Source organism: Phacochoerus africanus, chromosome 10 (genome assembly GCF_016906955.1).
Source record: "Phacochoerus africanus isolate WHEZ1 chromosome 10, ROS_Pafr_v1, whole genome shotgun sequence".
Lineage (NCBI taxonomy): Eukaryota > Metazoa > Chordata > Mammalia > Artiodactyla > Suidae > Phacochoerus > Phacochoerus africanus.
The window spans coordinates 71,644,095-71,664,064 of record NC_062553.1 but is presented as its reverse complement, the minus strand read 5'-3'; the positions used below and the strand labels follow the sequence as shown (position 1 = coordinate 71,664,064).

The window sequence follows — 19,970 nt, the reverse complement described above, 5'->3', positions numbered from 1 at the left end:
AAAAAAATGAGATGGTAAACTTTGTAGAATTTGTTAGGTGCTACTAATTGGCATGGCTGGTTGGCATGGCCCTGAGGATTTTAGGTGGCTATAAATGTCATCAACAAATCTGATTTTATTACGTTTCTTAGAATGGATATTCCCATTTTATGCAGCTAAAAACTAGTTGGCTCCTAGGTTCTTTAAAAGTATACGTACACTCGATTATATTCCATTGTAAATATTTACAGTAGGAGCTCCCCTCATGGCGCAGTGGAGACGAATCCGACAAGGAACCATGAGGCTGCAGTTTCAATCCCTGACCTCGCTCACGATCTGGCATTGCTGTGATCTGTGGTGTAGACCACAGAAGTAGCTTGGATCCTGCATTGCTGTGGCTGTGGTGTAGGCTGGAAGCTACAGCTGATTCAACCCCAAGCCTGGGAACCTCCATATACCATGGGCGTGGCCATAAAAAACAGCAAAAAAAGTTATTTACAGTAAAATAAATTAAGATTCCAGCACACTGGAGTAAAGAATTATATGAAAGTGTTTATGTATGCAGTAAAACTGGGAATAATATAAACACCTACCTAAAATGACGAAAAGCAGTATATTGTTTTGGGTTGAATCATGGCTCATCACTTAGTTTATGACCTTGAGCAGGTTATTTACCTGTTTCTCAGTTTATCTGTAGAGAAGAGGTAATGATGGTACCCACCACCCCAAAGGGTGCGTGCTCAAAGGGATTTTATTTCATTTGTCTTCTTAGGGCCACACCTGCGGCATATGGAGGTTCCCAGGCTAGGGGTCCAATCGGAACTACAGCTGCTGGCCTGCACCACTGCCACAGCAATGTGGGATCCGAGCCACATCTGCGACTTACACCACAGCTCACAGCAATGCCAGATCCTTAACCCACCGAGTGAGGCCAGGGCTTGAACCTGTGTCTCCTTGGGTACTAGTTGGGTTCATTAATCACTGAGCCATGACGAACTCTGCAAAGGGATTTTAAATAAGTTAAGTTTGTTAATGCCCATGAAGCTCTTAAAGCTGCCTTAACATCTGGGAAGGATGCTTCAAAATATTAGCAGTTGGTAGTTATCACTGTTATCATCGCTTTGTACTTCAAAACATGGAAATCCTCAGTTTTCAGAACGATTATTCTGTTCGTCATCCACATTTGAGTATCTTCCTACATTGTTTTAACATATCTTTTTTTAATCAGAGGTTGATAAAAGGAATCTAATAAACATCTGTCTTTTGTAAAATTTCTGTTGCATATATTGTTCATTATATATTTTATTGCTTTTTACCATAGTATTTTACTGTAGGTCATATAAAAGTCTTAGCAAATGATACAATGCAAGTGTCTAAATATGTGTATTTTTAGGGCAGATACTAAGTGCTGTATTGTTAGTGAAATAGTGAAAACTAGTTTTTTCCTGAGTAGCTTGGAGTGATATTTTACTATTTCAATTTCTTTTAGCATTTGAAACAACAACAGGAAGGCCTTAGCCACTTGATTAGCATCATAAAAGATGACCTAGAAGATATCAAGTTGGTAGAACACGGATTGAATGAAACCCTCCACATCAGAAGTGGTGTCTTCAGTTGACAGTTCACAAACTCATGTTTAAGGTTTGTGAGGTACATCTTCTTGTTATACACCAAGCTTTCCTTAAGAATGAAACTGACCACATGGAGGGGGGAAAAAAACCAATCCTCTCTCCTGGCTTGGTTTTTGAGAAGGTTACTGGTAAATTATTAATCATCGAATCTGAAATGAGTCATTTAACTGCTCTTCAGAGATAGCCTTTGAAAGATTTACATCTAAAAGCTGTAATTACTTTAAAAGAATATGTAATTACGAAAAATATGTACTATTGTACATTTTTACAGCAGCATCATTCAAAACAATCAGTGTTTAATGATTATTCTCCATTGAGCCTGTACTCTGCTTTCCGTGGCAAGTAAATATGAAATATCAACTTTGCACATAACAAAATAAACTGTATAATCATTTGGCTGTTGGAGATTTGTACTTCAAAATGTAAATGTACATCAGTTTTTATATTTGTGAATTCATCTGTGGGAAGAGGAGCAAAGAAAAATCTAAGTATTTAATGATTAATGTGGTTTTCTTTTCATTCTACAAAGACTTGAAAATATATTTTTATATTATTTTACTTATTTGGAATTTACAGAACACACCTAAGCAATTAGGATATAACAAAGTTATGTTTTATCATTTTTCAACTTTTTTGTTTTTTAAACTTTATTTCTAAAAAAGATGAAAACATGAATAAATTGTTGATTGTAATTACTTTTTATATAATTCTGTCTGGTGCTTTATTTGGCTCTTGGAGAATGACCATTCATGTCCACAGAAGTATTAAATCATAATCACAACTCAGTTTCATCCTGGTTTTAAGTCTGACTTTTCCCTCCTAGGAAAATGTAGCAACACTGATATATTTTGATGAGGGTGTAGCAAATAAAAATTCCTTCAGGAGTCATCTAGGATACAGAATTCTCTAATATGTTGTATCTGAAAACACTGGAAAATCTGAATAGACCTGATGATGTGCAACAGTGATTTTTTAACTAGATAATTTTAAGAGTTTTTCTGACTGCAGACTGCACACCTGGGCTGCATCATGTCTGCCCCTCTTAAGGATGCATTAAAAGTTAAAGCATTAAACTTAATGCTTTAACTTGACATTTCTGGGTAATGCTTTGGCTTATGATGTTTATCGTAAGAAACAGCCCGAGGAACCTTGCCACCGTGTTGCCTGTGAAGATGGTGAGGAGTGTGACGCACTGTATGTCCAGCCAGAGCCATCCTCTTGGGTCCCACTGAAGGACTTTCTGTCTAGATGCAGACCAGGTAACAGTTTTGTAGGAGACAAACTTTACAGCTCATTCTCTCTCTTTCCATGATAGCTGCTAGAAGTGTGCAGCCACTTTTGCAAGTTTACCACAGGCAAACTTGTTATATACTCCTCTCTGTACCACCCTTTCATCATACCTTCCTACTCATTGCTGCAATTCCAAGAGGTGGGAGGAATTTTTTTCTCTCCGTTTGCTCCTTGGCCCAGAAGATAAGCACTTCCATTCTTCTCATCCACGTAGTGCATGTGGAAGGAGTGTGTTCCCCTGCATGCCATCTTATCATAGCAAGAGTTGTTGATCTAACAGATGAGAGTTGTTACTCATTGAGCCACATTCTCTGTTGGGCAGCTGGCTAATCAACGCACATTGTGCTCACTTCTCTAGCCTTTCATTTTTTTGTGCTCTGATATTGTATTATCAGGTTTTTGATTTCATCAGCCCTAGACAGGGCTCAGGGCTTTTCAAAGACAGGCCCAGATTAAGTTTTGATCCTGCGCTGACTATGTGTGTAAGGCAAGCCTGTGATCCTTCCTTGTTCATTAACTGGTTAGGTAACTGGATTTGGTCTGTACCTGAGTTGTGTTCCAAGCAAGTGATAACCAAATTGTAGATCTGGGGGACACAAGAAAGAAAGGCTCACTTTGGCCTCATGACTAGTATTCCCCAGCACAATTTATAGATGTTCAGTCCACTCAAAATTCTGAGTATGAAGCTAGGTAAATGATAAAATTAAAGCATATCAAACCTCTCATGCCTAGTTTAGATTTCATATAGCTTTTTTTTTTCTATATTTTTGAAAGTGGCCTTAATTCCTTTTAAAAATATTAGCATTGTGTCAGTTACCAAAGCCCTAAAATCAGTTACTATTTAACTACCACAGTACATTGGAAAAAGAGTACTATATTGTATAATCTCATTTTCCCTTGCGTATTGAGCATGAAATATTCTTTCAGTACCATCTGCCTGGGTTAACATGAGGTTCAAATTAGGGACTATGAATATTAAATACTTAGTAAACTATAGAAATATAAAGTGTTCATTTATTGACGAGAGAAAGCAGAGACTGAATACACTATTTGAAGTCAAAGTTTGATCTTTTAAAGATGAGTACAACACATTTAAAATTCTAATTCAGGAATTAAACTCATCTTAAACTCTACTAACTTTACATTTTAATATCTGGCAATTCTACTGAAATTCTAGTAATTTTAGTCTTTTACTGAATTAAAAGTGTAATTTTTATTTTTGCAATAAGATTAATACAGAAATAAGTAAAAACAATTCTATGAGATATTGATCAATTACCCGAACTTGTGAGGTGAATAACAAATACGCAGTTCTTATTTTGTCAACTGACTTTGGCCAACAAGTGAAAAATACATCATTCCTTTGATGATTTCTGTGGGAGGCCGGTAGTATATTTCAGGTAATAAAGAATGTGTCAGACTACAGCGCAGTAAAGGGATTTATAGTAGAGGCACCGACTAAAATGAATGTTCCAAATGTTGGAAGGAGCATTTTGCCAGAAGATGCGAAGTGATGGGTTTTGGGACCTGGACCTGGAGCTGGAGCTGTTAATGAGAACACAGAGTCAGTGACACATGTCATTTTTAATATCAAGTTTCATCCACCTATGCTATATATCCTGAGTATATAAGCACACATTCAAGCTGAGTTAGAAACTTACGTGAAATACCTCTAACCAGGAACACTTTAAAAATAGTTCATTACAGATTTGGGGCTACATTTTTCATATCTATCATCACCAGGGTGTGCTGATCTAGGATTCCTCAGCCTTTTAATATCTGTATAGACAAGATAATCTGTTGTTGTTCAAGTTCCCTAGAATTTCTTAGAAATTTTAAATTCTCATTTTCTTTCTCTACATGCAAGATACAGCTTAATTCTGTCTTTTCTACTTCAAGTAAGATAGTATATTTCACATGCATACTCTACCAATATACAACAGAAATATCTGTGCTTTTTCTTGTCTTTCTAGGGTCACACCTGTGACATATGGAGGTTCCCAGGCTAGGGGTTGAATCAGAGCTGCAGCTGCTGGCCTACACCTCAGCCACAGCAAACGCCAGATCCAAGCCGCATCTGGGACCTACACCACCGCTCACGGCAACCCCAGATCCTTAACCCACTTAGCAAGGCCAGGGATCGAACCCACGTCCTCATGGATGCCAGTCAGGTTTATTAACTTCTGAGCCACAATGGGAATTCCTACAGCTGCATTTTTTAAAAGCTAAGCCCTGCACTCTGATTTGCTAAAAATCAACTTTTTCCCTCTAGACAGAAAACACTTCTGGAGGAAACTGCTTTCCATTTATCTGAACTAGTGGAGCAGTACATTGGAATCTGGCCATCTCATTACGGTGTGTTTCCTACTGCTCTTAATGTTAGCTATCTGTCTGATTTTTGGCTGTGTTCTAGTTGAGACTATTCAAAGGAAGACTGACTAGAAATATACAAATGGAACCACCACTCAGATTTCATAAAGAAACCAAGAGAAATAACTAGTAAATGTTACAAAAACCTTCAGCTCATGGATTGACTTGTCATCATTATAAACATGCAGTTACGTGCATACAGATGGGGAAACGGACAGACAGGTGCACTCGTGCATTAGTTTGTTACTAGAGAGCAGTGGTTCTCAAGGGGGTGGTACTGCCCCATAAGAGGCAGGTTGGAAATCTGTTAGGCTGTCTTTTGATTGTCACAACAGTGGGGTAGAAGTAGAAGGGTAGTATCCCACAATGCTATGGACAGTGTGGCACAACGAAAAAATCGACCCACTTCCACATAAATTTCAAATGCACTAAACATACATGTAAGTTAGAAACCTATTTATCATGCTCAAACCCAGGACCTAAGTCAGTTTTAAACAGAAGCAAAATGTTTCTGGGTGATTTTAATAAACATTAGATTCTACCTAGTGCCCATGGTATTTCTTCACTTTTTCTTGTACGTGCACAGAATAGCTCCCGGTCCTCTCCTAAATCCAAACTTGTGTAAGTAAACATAATCATCTGACCACTTCATTATGTCTTCTAGAATAATCTATGCATTTACATATTGAAATATGTAATTTTATTATAAATTATAGTTAAGATATTATATTGTTTTTGTTTTTAATGGGTACAAGTGGGTCTTATCTATGAATCTTATTCCAGGATAGCTTTTTACAATTTTTACTCTAAAAAGGGAGAACTGGGTTGACAGGGTTGAGAACCATTGCTCAAAAAAGTCTGAACTATACACAGTTCAAACGATCGCTTAAGAAGCAAAGTCAAGCTGCCCCCCACCATTTGCACATGTAAGCGTTTAGATCTGACATGTATTGTGTTACATGATTTTGTTTCTTTTGTTGAGAAAAATAAATATTTCTGTATCACAAAAACAGGCATTTAACAACTAAGGGAAAAGAGATACTTCTTACTAGGATTGTTGATATCTTGATTTTTGCCTTCTAAAATATAAACAGATTTTGAGTTAACTGCATTATTCACCTATTTATCCCAAACAGAAAAATCTGATTAAATGATTAAACAAACTTGGTTATCTCTGGGTGTGGGACTAGGGCAGGATGTTAGGTTCAGAGGTATATGTCCATATATATATATGGACAGTTTAGTTTTTGCTCATTTAAACTTTTTTTTTTACACCATGTATGTGTATTTCCATTAAAAGAAAGGTTAAAATTTCATTTATAGAAAAGTATTTTTTCTACATATTGAACTCAGATTGCCAAGCACAACCGTAATACCTTCCATTTGTTGAGTGTTTACTATGTGTCACGCATTAACCGAATGCTTTATGTACACTGTCCCCTTTATTTCTTACAGTCCTAGTAGGTAGTAGAATTACCCCTATTATTCAGATGTTCCCCAAAACCTGCATAAAATCACAGAGGTAATCACTGGTAGCAACGCCTGATTTCAAAACCTCTGCTCTTATTACTATGCTATTCTGACTCCAAGTGTGTGCTGAGCATTGAAATAATATTGCCATATTTTGACAGCTTTGAAGTCAGATGCCAATTCTAGTAGCCCAGATTAGAGGTGTATTTCCTGTAACTAACTGGTTGGAAGACAAGTGTTGTATTACAGAAAATGAATAAAACTTGAAATGTTTTGAGTCCTGATTGTCTCATTCTAGCCATTTACAGGTTCCTTAACTTTCCTATATATTCTTATGTCTTCATCTCTGAACTGGTGATCACAACATTTCTCTTACTGGATTACATGAGATTACATGAGATCCCGTGTAAATGTTTTGACACCACTTTTTAGAAAAGCCTGCACTACACCCACCTTTCTAGGAGTGGGTGCAGTACATAACAGCCCCCGCCAAACTGAGTGGCCTATTTGTTGGAGGCCATGAGCGTGCAGTGAGGAGCATGGGACGACAGCCCCATGTGGGATGGCTCTCACACAGCTCTTCGATGATGCTATTCCTATGACTCCAGATTCCCTCACAACAGCCTCATCCTGGAACAGACAGGTGTAGCTAGATGCCAGCTGTTCCAATTTCAGGTCAAGTGTCTTTTTCTGCCTGGCCCAGAGAGCCGTAAGAGCCGTCTGCACTCACAGAGAGGAGTCCTCATTGTTTCCCCCCCTTGCTTGCAGACTGGATGTCAGAAGCTGTACAGCTCAAGTGTCCTCTCCCAGACCCCTTACGATGGCGCTAACTGAATGATTATGGTAAAGGACTCAGAACCCATGGTACCTCCACCCCAGTAAAGAGTTTATTACCAGGTTTTTCATCTGGTTGCAACCTTTTTATTCCTAAATGAGAAAAAGATTTTCAGTTAATAATAGAGGCAGCTACCATTTACTATTTTAAACTACCTTTCATTTTATCTATACTTTTTCTCATTAGGACTTTAATCAGGCCTGCAAGACAGAAGTTTTCTTGATTTTACATTTAGAAGCAGTGGTGCAGAAAAGTAAAGTAACTTATACAAAGTTATCCAGAGGAAAACGGCAGAAGAGAAACTTAACAAAGTTGGGTGTGTCTGTCTACATAGCCACGTTCATCCCCCACACCATGCTCAGCAGCTGCCTTTGACAACAGTGTGCCTGGTAAGGTGCCAATGAGCATACTAGCCACACGGGTCCAGCAAGCTGAAGAGGGGCAGACACACGAGGTGTGGCATCAGTGTCATTAGAGGTTCACTTGGGAGTTGTGGCCAAATAAGTCCAACAGTTGAAATCTGGGTGAACATGGGAAGAAGTGTTCCTAGAGTCTCTTTCTGGGCCCCGTCAGCGCTGTAGGTCACTAACCGTGCCTGCCCTTTCTGTCCACAGCGTGCACTACCCAAAGACAGCAGTGGCAGCCAAGGCTCAGTACTTTGTGGGTGGATGTCATTTACCAGGTGCCAAAAATCTAATTACCTTAACAGATGATCATTCCACAGTAACACAACCTACCAAAATTATTTGCAAAACACTACACGAACTTGGAAGAAATGGTTCAAGCATTAGCCAGGGCTTGCACCCTGAGTTTTGTCTCTGTGGTCCTAAGAACTCTCCCATGAGGTAAACGTGTGTTAAACCACACTTGAAAGATGACAGTTCTGAGGCATAGAGAAGTATTATTATTGTCCACAGCTCTCCAGTAAAATATCAGATTGTGCCCACCTTTTTTTTTTTTTTAACTTTTCCTTGTCCCAGGAAAAAACTTTTTGTTTGAGAGCCTTTTTAATTTTCTTCCTCCACATAAGCATAAGTTCTAAGGACCTTCTGAAGAACTTGACAGGAATCACTCTTCAGTTTCTCTGACCAAAGAAGCTCAAGGCCCCTCAAAATCCTTGCTTTCAGTGACAACCTCACACTTTTAAAATACCTGTTTTCCTGATTTTACCTTAAAGGTAGATTATATCTGCCATGAGATATATACTGGAAAAACATGTGGGGAACCACAAGCTGGTTTGTTTTTTGCTTTTTAGGGCCTGGAAATTCCAGGCTAGGGGTCGAATCAAAGCTCCAGCTGCCGGCCTACACCACAGCCACAGCAACTCAGGATCCAAGCCACATCTGCGACCTACACCACAGCTCATGGCAATACCAGATCCTTAACCCATTGAGGGAGGCCAGGGATCAAACCCGCGTCCTTGTGGATACTAGTCAGGTTCATTACTGCTGAGCTACAATGGGAACTCCAGGAACCACGAGTTGTAAGGAAATCTGGCCGTAAGTTAGGAGACCTGAGTCCTTCACTCTCACTTCTGCGATCTTGTGCAGAATACTCAGCCTCCCTGCATATCTAGTGGTGACAATTATATACCTATACCCCCCAAACTGGCAGCTTCCTTGCAGGCATGGCCTGGCATCACTTACCAGGTACTGAGAAAGGTTCTGGAATTTTCATTCCTAGATGAGAAAGAAATTTTCAGTGACTTGCAGTTAGCTCCAGTGGGTACAATTTGCAAACTCTTTCTTGTGTGATGAGCTCAAGTGATACAAGTGGCAAAGAACCCACTGCACTGTGGCTTCTGGCTTTTTATAGACGTTCTGGCCACATGAACCCTCACTGTGCAGATTTACATGCCAAGCTCAGAGGAGCCTTCTGCCATGGCGCCCCACTGAGTCGGCCGCTATGCCAGGAGAACATTAGGTTTAGTTATCTGGAGATCTAGATGCTGAGATGTTTGTCAAAGCTGACAGCTTTCACAAGAAGCTGAAGTTTCTATTGCATGCCTTTAGCTGGAGAATCTAAGGTCTGCATTGCAGGCATCCCGGGCCCAGTAACCTGGCCCTCAGCCATACCAACAGAGCTAACTTTGCTGCTGGGAACACATGAACATTAGGAAGGAAAGCCACTTTTTCTACCCTCTTCCCCAGCTAAATCATTGTAGGATAACTAGGAAATACTAATGAATAATAGTCTCATGATAATATAGTATTTATTTATTTATTTACTGTCTTTTGTCTTTTTAGGGCCGCAACCCGCAGCACATGAAGGTTCCCAGGCTAAGCGTCAAATCAGAGCTACAGCTGCTGGCCTATGCCAGCTCACAGCAACACCAGATCCTTCACCCACTGAGCAAGGCCAGGGATCAAACCCACAACCTCATGGTTCCCAGTCGGATTTGTTTCCACTGCAACACGATGTGAACTCCAATATAGTCTTTTTTTTTTTTTTAAACTTTCCTTTTGTGTTTTATTTATTTATTTTATTTATTTATTTTTTCTTTTTTTTGCTATTTCTTGGGCCGCTGCTGTGGCATATGGAGGTTCCCAGGCTAGGGGTCGAATTGGAACTGTAGCCACCAGCGGCTCGGATCCTGCAGACGCGGGATCCGAGTTGTGTCTGCAACCCACACCACAGCTCACAGCAACGCCGGATCGTTAACCCACTGAGCAAGGCCAGGGACTGAACCCGCAAGCTCATGGTTCCTAGTCGGATTCGTTAACCACTGCGCCACGACAGGAACTCCCCAATATAGTCTTTAATACTCGGGCATTCTCTTCACATTTCCTACTTGGGCCCAGAGAGTAAATAAAGCTGTCTTACCAGGTATTTGGGTGGCTTCTTGGCTCTTCACACCTAAAGACAGAAATGAATATTGGTTAGTGTTCATCAATTATCTTGCATTGTTAATGCTCCCTTTTGTCTACATCTCCCCTGGGAGGGAGGAAAGAGGGAGGGAAGGAAGGAAGGAAGGAATGAAGGAGGGAGGGAAGAGCAACAAAAACAGTTTCAATTTGGTCTTCATTCTCTGACTGGACAAAGCCCAAACGCCATATGCTGGACTTCAAGAAAACTTCATGATTTGGCAAACCTTATCTTCATAAAGCAGTCCTAGTACAATGGTTTTTAAATGAAACTGGATTGGGTGTAGGATTCTGCTTGGTTTAGTTCTACTGTCATTATAGTTACAGTTCTATGACTGGGCAGGCTTAATCCCTCTGACCTTCATTTCCATATTTATGCAAAAGAAATACCATGTAGGTTTGTAGTAGGTGATGATTAAAGGTAATGCATTATAAAAGTGCCTAGTACATTATTGCTCAGAATGTAATAAGCCTTCAATAACTAGAGTCCCTCTGTTTGGGCTTAACTCATTCCTCAAATTCCGTGTCCAGTAATGTTGTTAGTTCTGGGAATCCTCATGTCTCCTTGAACCCCGGCAACTAGTCTCAAGAGTAAAAGGTCAATTACCAGGCGAGACAGTGGAATCCTGGCTTTTCATTCCTAAAGATGAAAATAGGAACTATTTAGTGCTAAATGCAATCAGCTTAAAATTTTAACCTTATATTTATATGGCTGTTTTACAGTGGAAAACTAAAAAGCTTTGAGAGATGGCAGTGAATAGGTAAAAGAGAAGATTTAATCCACTGGTGCCCAAGGTACTGCGAGAACTATGGCTACTGACCCAGGATCACTTCTAGATTAAGCAAACAGCTCCTATTGCCTTTTTTTTTAGATTTAGTCCAAAGACTCTGACCTATATTTCCCATGATTTATTTTTTAATTACAGATAATTTAGAAAAACAAAGGAAATTGTTAAAAATTATTCATAATTCTAGATATCAGAGTTACTCTTAATTTCCCCGCATATTTTCCTTTCTGTCTCTTTGCATTTCTTTAGCATTTTCCCCAGTTTTATTGAGATATAACTGACATACAACACTACACAATAAGTTCAAGGAGTAGAGCATAATGACCTGAGTTACATATACTGTGAAATGCTTACCACAATAAGTTTAGTTAACACCCAGTATATTGATATAAAAAAAAGAAAAAAATGTTTTCCCTTTGTAATGAGAACTCTTAGGATCTATTCTCTTAACCACTTTCGAATACACCATAAAGCGATTAACTATAGTCACGTAATACATTACATCTCCTGTACTTATTTTTTCTTAACTGGAAGTCTGTATCTTTTGCATTTTAAAATAAAGTTGCTATCATACTCCATATGCTGGTTTATATCCTATTTTTATTATCACTGTATTATAAGTACTTTCTCATATCTTTAAATATTTTTCAAAAACAAGATTTTTAAATTGGTTAGTGTTTCATAATATGTATATAATTTATTTAACATCACTTGCATAACACTGCAATAAACATTTCTGTACATATTTTGTACACAAATTTTTATGTTCCTTAGGACAAATATCTAAAAATGTTATAGTTGGGTTAAAAGGTATGGACTTTTTTTTTTTTTTTTACTGCAACCATGGCATGCAGAAGTTCCCGGGGCTAGGGAATGAACCTGAGCCCCAGCTGTGACCAGCACCACAAGGCAACTTCGGGGTATGGACAGTTACAAGGCTAGTGATACATACTAACTGAAATTGTCTGACTTATATAATGTCACCAGTAACTTATGAGAGTGCTTTTGTCCTAGCACTCTTGAAGAATATCACTTTTTAAAAAGACAAAAACCATGCTGGCAGGAAGCTGAAAATAACAGTCTCTGGAACTACTTCCTCATGTCTCTCTACCCACTCTGCTAGGATGACCACAGCCTGTTAGACAGGAGATACGAAGAGCTGCTGTGTGACCCTTGCGAAGGCTGTCTGGAACTCGGGAGGGTCTGCAGTAGCCCACTTGTACCCTCAGGGGGGCTCTGCCTCTGCTCCACTTTCTGTACCACGCCACATGCCTCCTGCTCTTCTCCTAAGGCAGCTGTCTTGCAAATACAAGCCTCCAGAGTTTATGAAAATATCTTACCAGGTTCTTCAAGCTTCTGGTTTTTCTCCCCTGTTACAAAAAGAAACTCAACAGTTTTATTGACAGAACGAAGTAATTGGGAGTTACCAAAGACAGAGCAGAACTATTTTCAGATAATATGGCATAAAGATCCATTTAACATATCCAGTAAACTAATGCCACCAAATTTAAGCATCAGCCACGTTCTAAATGCACCTTGGCTAACTGGGCTGGAACGTTCCTCTGGCCTTTCCCACTAAGAAAAACTGTCACATAGAGCAAGTCTCCTAGCAATCTCCACAAGCTACAAAAAAGTCTGTCCTGAAGAGTTAGCCAAAGTCCCTATGAAGTGACTGGTAAACTCTGCAGCTGCACTGGTTCAATAAGAAGTGTTACTCAGGGGCATGAAATGTTCCACACAAGGACAGGAAAACAGCTTCTAAACATTAGGTAAACAACATACTTTTTTGGTTAACTGCCAACAAAGAAAAACACTGTAGCTACATGGGCCAGATACCTAACAGAGAACCTGATGCAAAGAAGTGATCTGGGCCATATCGCCCTAAGCTGATACTTGGGGGAAAAACTGTCTAATTACCCAGGTGTTTCAGTCAAATGACACCACACATCAGCTTGTTTAAGAGAGGCAAACAAAAACAAAAACAAAAACAAAAAAGAAAAAAAAAAGAAAGGAGTTCCCGTCGTGGCGCAGTGGTTAACGAATCCGACTAGGAACCATGGGGTTGCGGGTTCGATCCCTGGCCTTGCTCAGTGGGTTAAGGGTCCAGCGTTGCCGTGAGCTGTGGTGTAGGTTGCAGACTCGGCTTGGATCCCGAGTTGCTGTGGCTCTGGCACAGCTCCAATTCGACCCCTAGCCTGGGAACCTCCATATGCCGTGGAAGCGGTCCTAGAAAAGGCAAAAAGAAAAAAAAAAAAGAAAGAGAGGCAAACAACTAATTTTTCTACTTTGATCTGGATGTTTGTATCATACATGCTAATCTCAATGATTGAACATAGAGCTACAAAGAAGAGGCCTCAGACCTGTGGAGAGTGACTAGCTCTTCAGGCTGATGAACCTTATTCCCCAGACTGCTTCTATAGTACTCAGATCTTCAGGGAGCCAACTCTCTCATTTGGAGGGAGGTGAATTTCCCCAGACGAGATTCCTTCCCCCTCCCCGATCCTATCTGCCAAGCTACTCCTTCATATGTGCAAAGTACTCTTTTTCTTCTGCCAAGAACTGAACCCGCTTAACAGGAAAGAACTATTAAATATCCATGTAGGGGTTATTTTTACAAACTAGAGCATACTCACCAGGGTTGTAGACATAGATGGGTTGAAAATATTCTGAAACACAAACACATTTTCATTACAGAGTACTACACTCACATGTGAATGATATACTCAGATGTTCAGCTATTTTTTACATATTTTTTGTTAAAGTACAGTTGATTTACAATGTTGTGCTAATCAGTGTTTTGCGTTTGGTTTGTTTTGTTCAAGAGCTGCACACACAGCATATGGAAGCTCCCAGGATAGGGGTTGAATCCAAACTGTAGCCACTGGCCTACACCACAGCCACAGCAACACCAACACCAGATCTGAGCCATGTCTTCAACGTACACCACAGATCGTAGCAATGCCAGATCCTCAACCCACTGAGCAAGGCCAGGGATTGAACCCAAATCCTCATGGGTACTAGTCAGGTTCATTACCGCTAAGCCAGGACGGGAACTCTTAATTAGTCTATTTTTAAATGCTTATAAATAATAAAGATTTGAGTTGGCTTACTTTCAAAATTAATGCAAAATACGGCAATATGAGAAATATAAAATTTCATTTTCAAAAACAAATGGATATAGATTCATTTAAGTTACTTGAAGAAGAATTCATAGAAAAATGAGCCAAGAAGATAGCTAGAAATGGACACATTTTCAAATTTCTTAATAAGGAAATCTTTAAAATATCCACCCAAAGCATGCACTGGCCCAAGGCATTTTCTGGTAACTCTGGTTCAAGTTGGTTGGGTCTAATTTGATAATGTTGTTCCTGAATACTCTTAGAACTCTGAAGCAGACAATGCTACCTACTATTCTGTCCCCGTGGCCTGTCCCCTTGAGCTATATTTACTCTATTTTTTCATCAGCCTTCCAAATATTACTTCCTAAGATGTCAAAACACAGGAATATGAATCTAACTCTGTGCAAAGGAGTCATGTAGGGCAATTCACAAGTCCTTAAGTTCCTATAATAACAGGCTAGGGCCAGAGTGGCACAATCCCTGCGTGCCCAAGGCAAAGGCAGTGTGTGAGAGACGAGCCACAGACAAGGTGTGGGGAGAGAGGTGGCCTCCTGCACGTCTGCCCACAGAGACAGTCGCAGTAGTACAACTCGGCCTTGAGAAGACAATGGCTGACAGTAGGACAGTATGGGGGGTGGTTCTGACTCAAACCTGTGAGAAATAACACTGACAAAATTCCCATCACAAAGATAATATTTCAAAGTATATCTTACCCATGTTCTCAACACAATCTGCAGTTTTCAGTCCTGAAACATAAAGATAAAGCTTTATTTATTAGTTAGACACAATCTAACCTAGTGAAAATTTCAAACTGGTCTGTAGCTATTGGTAATCTGTCAGCTACTAGTCTATCACACGCATGATTTAGTGCAAAGTACTTCTTTGCATTCATAGTAAGTCACTAAAGCAGTAGACTGAGATAAAACAGCTAACATTTCTGGAATTCAGTTTCTTTATCTGTATCTTTTATTGGAAGACGGCTTCAAGTGACCTCTAAAGTCTCATCCAAAGCTAACACTTTCTTTATTTTTTATTATTTTTTTTTCAAAGCTAACACTTTCTGATTCTATTCTAGGACTAGTCTGCAAAAGTTAGGAGAAAATTTTACTATTTAATTAATCCTCTCTTCAGATAACTAAATGTCCTCCTCGACAGCTAACCTATCCCTTTACTATGACAATTCCTACCCACTGGAGGAAAAGAATCTCAATCAGACCTTTGATGTCTCTGAATATATAAACAAATATCCCTTACATTCATATAGAGAAACAAAGTTGGTCTGTACCAGAACCCTGATCTATAGGCAAGGAAATTCACAATTTTGGGGGAATGGAACATGGCATCTAACAGTACACACATAAGGCCCTAGATCCTCTTGCTTGTGATGCCCTAGAAAAAGTCATCAGGGCCACAGTGACTCTCCTTGAGATGTGACATAAGGGGCAGACTGCTAGCTTGGCCCAACAATGGTTAAAGCAGGCAGTTCAGGAGTTCCCGTTGTGGCGCAGTGGTTAACGAATCCGACTAGGAACCATGAGGTTGCGGGTTCAGTCCCTGGCCTTGCTCAGTGGGTTAAGGATCCGGCATTGCCGTGAGCTGTGGTGTAGGTTGCAGATGCAGCTCAGATCCCCCCGTAGGTGTGGCTGTGGCGTAGGCCGGCGGCTACAGCTCCGATTCGACCCCTAGCCTGGGAACCTCCATATGCCACAGGAGCCAAGAAACTGCAAAAAAAAAAAAAAAAAAAACACAGGCAGTTCAGCAAGAGGGTGTTATGATTTAGTGCCATCATGAGCCATAGAGGTCCTCCCAGAATGCCGCATGAACATGTTATGTGTTCTCTCTCCAAGCCTTGCTAACTCACTGATCTCATCTGCAAGTTCAGCTACCTGAGGGCAAACCTCTTGATCTAAGATGGGGGAGTCTCTGAGAGGTCTGTCTTCACTGTGAGATGCATTCCTCTAGAACCTGCTCTCAAATTCTGCTCCATTCATGGAGTTTAAACCAAGAATCCGGATGACTTAGTCCAGTTTCTACTGGTTAGGAAATGGTACAAATCTCTAAGAATCTGGATGGTACCCTGAGCATAACCTCACATATTTGTCTATACAAGGAATTTCAAAACACAGTTCTAGAGACCACTAGAGAATGTTGTCTCAGTAGGAGATGAATGGGTGCAGACCTCACCCACAAGCCTCAGTTGAGAGGAAGGTGAAGGTGAGAGTTGCGGATGAGAAAGCTACAGACATAACAGAGGCCTGGGGACAAGGCACTGGGGAATTTTAAGAGCCTTTATCTTTTGTCTGTGGCACATGTTAGAGCATGTTTCTCCAAGTGTCATCTTCCAATCACATACTTCAGGATCACCTGGGAGCTTACTAAAACTGCAAATTCCAGGACTCTAGATAAGACTACTGATACAAAATTTCTGGGATTGATGCCTATGTAATCTTCAAGTACTTCAAGTGATTTTTATGCACAAAAGTTTCAAGAGTCTTCTCAGTAGTAGAAAATGGGTATCTCAATATTGAACACAGAGCCACTTAAAAAAGACTGCATTTCTCCTCCTTATTTGACTCTGGATTTAATTTTCCATTAGGGTTTTCAGTGACAGGGTATCAATCAAACTATTTGGGGTTTCTAAAGAAGCAGTAGGGCTGGGGAGAGATCAAGATGGTGGAGTGTAGGAGGATATGGAGCTCACCTCACTCCAACAAACACATCAAAAAGATACCTATGTGTGGAACAATTCTCACAGAAAACCAACTGGAAATCGTTGAAGATCTCTGATACAACCAAAGCTTCAAAAAAGATGCCAGATGGGACCAAAAAAAAAAAAAAAAAAGGCATCAGGGTGGGACCAGTCCCCCAAGAGGGATCTATAAATGGGGTAAGGTTCTCACGGGCAGGCCCTTGCTCTGCAAAGACCCCCCATCAGAGGAGCTAGAGGGGCCCGGACTTTGCTCATGAGGAGTGCACATGTGCTGGCTTGCTAACTAGCAATCAGGGTAGAGAGAAACAGCTGCCACCTTGCCACACATCCCAGCCTGAAACATATGCTGGGTGGGCTGCTAATATGTGTAGCAGCTAGGCACTGAAACTCAGGGAAAAAGACCCTGGGAGAGGACTCTGCTCTTCTATGCAGAAACATCCTTGAGAGCCTGGGGCATGGTCTAGGCCAAACCAGAGCCCATTGTCAGCACATGCGGGGCAAAGCTTGGGTCTGCCATCAGAGCCCATTGCTTGCACACATAACAGACTTTGGCTCCACCAGTGGATTTTGCTGGTGTGCATACCAGGTGGCAGGCAGCATCACAGAATCACATCTTGAGCAAACAGCTCCTGGAGAAGACATACTCGGATGTTCCTTTCTTGGTAGGAGTGCCCATTTCTGCCCAGCTCACACTACAGCTTGGAGCCAGACTAGGGTAGACAGGTCCTGGGAGAATACTATCACAGAGATGGCTCAGGTCGCAGGTGGCAACGTAGTCACTTTAACTCTTGAAGCCACAACACCCTGGCCCCCAGTACCAGACTAGCTAGGCAATAAAGGGATGGGACTTTGGACTATCTCTAGGAAAAACCACAGCAGCCTGCATGGGTTAGTGCACAGGTTCACTGTGACCACATGGGCCACACTTAATTCAGTGCTCACCTACGTGGAGACAGAGCACATGCTTAAGGGCAATGGATCTTTATCAAATCAACCCTCAGAGATTCTACTCCAACAACTAGGGTGCAGATCCCATCCTCTGACATGGCTGTGACAGCCAGGCAGCAAAGACAAGACCCTGCCCGACGTCAAGTATAGGCTCTGGTCACCACAACACCAATCACAACTCCCATCAAGGGGTTAATGGTCAGCACATCCTGAGGAAAGACGTGTCTGGCATCCACACTAAAAGCGGCCCTCACACCCAAAATATTGGACTCATAAAGTCTACTCAGGGACACTCCCACATAAAAGAACAGTCCTTCAAGACCACAGTAGATAACTGTTTCTCCTAAATTCATAGAGACAGATAAATTTAAGGAAATTGAAAAAGCAAAGGAACTACTCTCAATGAAAGGAACAAGGGGAATCCCCTGAAAGCACAATGAAATAGACCTCTCCAGCCTACCAGACCCTGAGTTCAAAAAGGAGGCAATGGAAATGCTAAAGTAATTCAGAAAGATTATTGATACACATACAGATCACTGTAACAAAGAATTAGAAACCATAAAGAGAAGAACAAAAATTAACTCAATTGCCAAGAAAAAAAAATCACTCTAGAAGTTGCGAGCAAAAAAAAAAAAAAATCAATCTAGGAGTTCCCACTGTGGCTCAGTGGAGTAAGAATTCAACTAGTATCCATGAGGATGCAGGTTCCAATTCCTGTCCTCACATGGATTAAGAATCCAGTGTTTCTGCAAGATGCAGTGCAGGTTGCAGATGTGGCTTGGATCTGGCATGGCTGTGGCTGTGGCAGATGCCAGCAGCTGCAGCTCTGATTCCACCCTTATCTGATTTGACCCATAGCCTGGGAACTTTCATATGCCACAGGTGTGACCCTAAAAAGAAAAAAAAATCAATCTAGAAGCAATGAATAGCAGACTAAATAATGCAGAAGAAATAAGTGATCTGGAAGACAGAAAATGGAAATTGCCCATCAGAACAGCAGACAGAAAGACAAATGAAAAAAAAAACAAGTAACATATGGGATCTATGGGATAATATAAAATGTGCCAACCTATGCATAATAGAAATTCCAGAAGGAGAAGAGAGAGCTAGTGAGAATGTGTTTGAAGGAATTATAGCTGAAAACTTAACAAACCTAAAAAAAGCAAATAGGTAACTAGGTACAGGGAGCATAGAGCATCCCAAACAAGATGAACCCAAAGAGATCAACACCAAGACATCATAATTAAAATGGAGAAAGTTAAAGATAGAGAAGAATCTAATGGCAGCAAGAGAAAAACAGTCAGTTACAGAAGAATTCCCGTATGGCTATTTGCAAATTTATCTGCAGAAACTCCGCAGGCCAGAAGGGAGTGGCATCATATATTTAAAGCCTTGGAGGAGTTCCCATTGTGGTTTAGCAGAAATGAAACTGACTAGGAACCATGAGGTTGTGAGTTCGATCCCTGGCCTCACTCAGTGGGTTAAGGATCCAGCGTTGCTATGAGCTATGGTATAGGTTGCAGATGTGGCTCGGATCTGACATTGCTGTGGCTATGACATAGGCCAGCAGCTATAGCTCTGATTAGGCCCCTAGCCTGGGAACCTCCATATGCTGCAGGTGCGGCCCTAAAAAAAAAGACAAAAATAAATAAATAAATAAATAAAGTCTTGAAAGTAAAAAGCCTGCAACCTAGGATAATCTACTCAGAGAGATTATCCTTTAGAATGGAAGGAGAGAGAAAGACTTTTTCAGACAAGCAAAAACTAAAAGACTACAGCAATATTAAACCTAACCTAAAAGAAATATTGAAACATCCTCTCCAAACAGAAAAGAAGCAACAATCTATAGGAAAAGAAAAGTCACAATAGGAAAGGCAAATATATAAAAGGACTGAAGATCACTTAAATAAGCCATATTGAGATTAAAAAACAATCAAAAAGTTTTGTAAAAGTGATTGTAACTACA

At 40.5% G+C, this 19,970-nt stretch overlaps 2 protein-coding genes across 10 annotated transcripts in view; one reads left to right on the top strand and one right to left on the bottom strand.

Annotated features, from left to right (window-relative positions):
* Positions 1-2,317, top strand: part of NUP54 (nucleoporin 54) — a 36,169-nt gene extending 33,852 nt beyond the window's left edge. The window contains 1 exon segment of the mRNA XM_047798256.1: positions 1,469-2,317. Coding sequence (XP_047654212.1) covers positions 1,469-1,597 — 129 coding nt within the window. The 3' untranslated portion in view covers positions 1,598-2,317.
* Positions 2,318-3,896: 1,579 nt separating this feature from the next.
* The window catches only part of ART3 (ADP-ribosyltransferase 3 (inactive)), a 38,137-nt gene continuing 22,063 nt past the window's right edge, over positions 3,897-19,970 (bottom strand). For 2 of the 9 annotated variants that reach the window (XM_047798257.1, XM_047798258.1), the window contains 9 exons: positions 15,060-15,092; positions 13,861-13,893; positions 12,568-12,597; positions 11,047-11,079; positions 10,399-10,431; positions 9,222-9,254; positions 7,635-7,667; positions 5,813-5,875; positions 3,897-4,445 (listed from right to left, as the gene is read on the bottom strand). In XM_047798257.1, the coding sequence (XP_047654213.1) occupies positions 4,321-4,445; positions 5,813-5,875; positions 7,635-7,667; positions 9,222-9,254; positions 10,399-10,431; positions 11,047-11,079; positions 12,568-12,597; positions 13,861-13,893; positions 15,060-15,092 (416 nt within the window). In that variant the 3' untranslated portion in view covers positions 3,897-4,320. Of the gene's footprint in view, positions 4,446-5,812; positions 5,876-6,319; positions 6,350-7,634; positions 7,668-9,221; positions 9,255-10,398; positions 10,432-11,046; positions 11,080-12,567; positions 12,598-13,860; positions 13,894-15,059; positions 15,093-19,970 lie in introns of all 9 variants that reach the window. The other 7 variants (XM_047798259.1, XM_047798262.1, XM_047798263.1 and 4 more) reach the window with 7 other exon arrangements.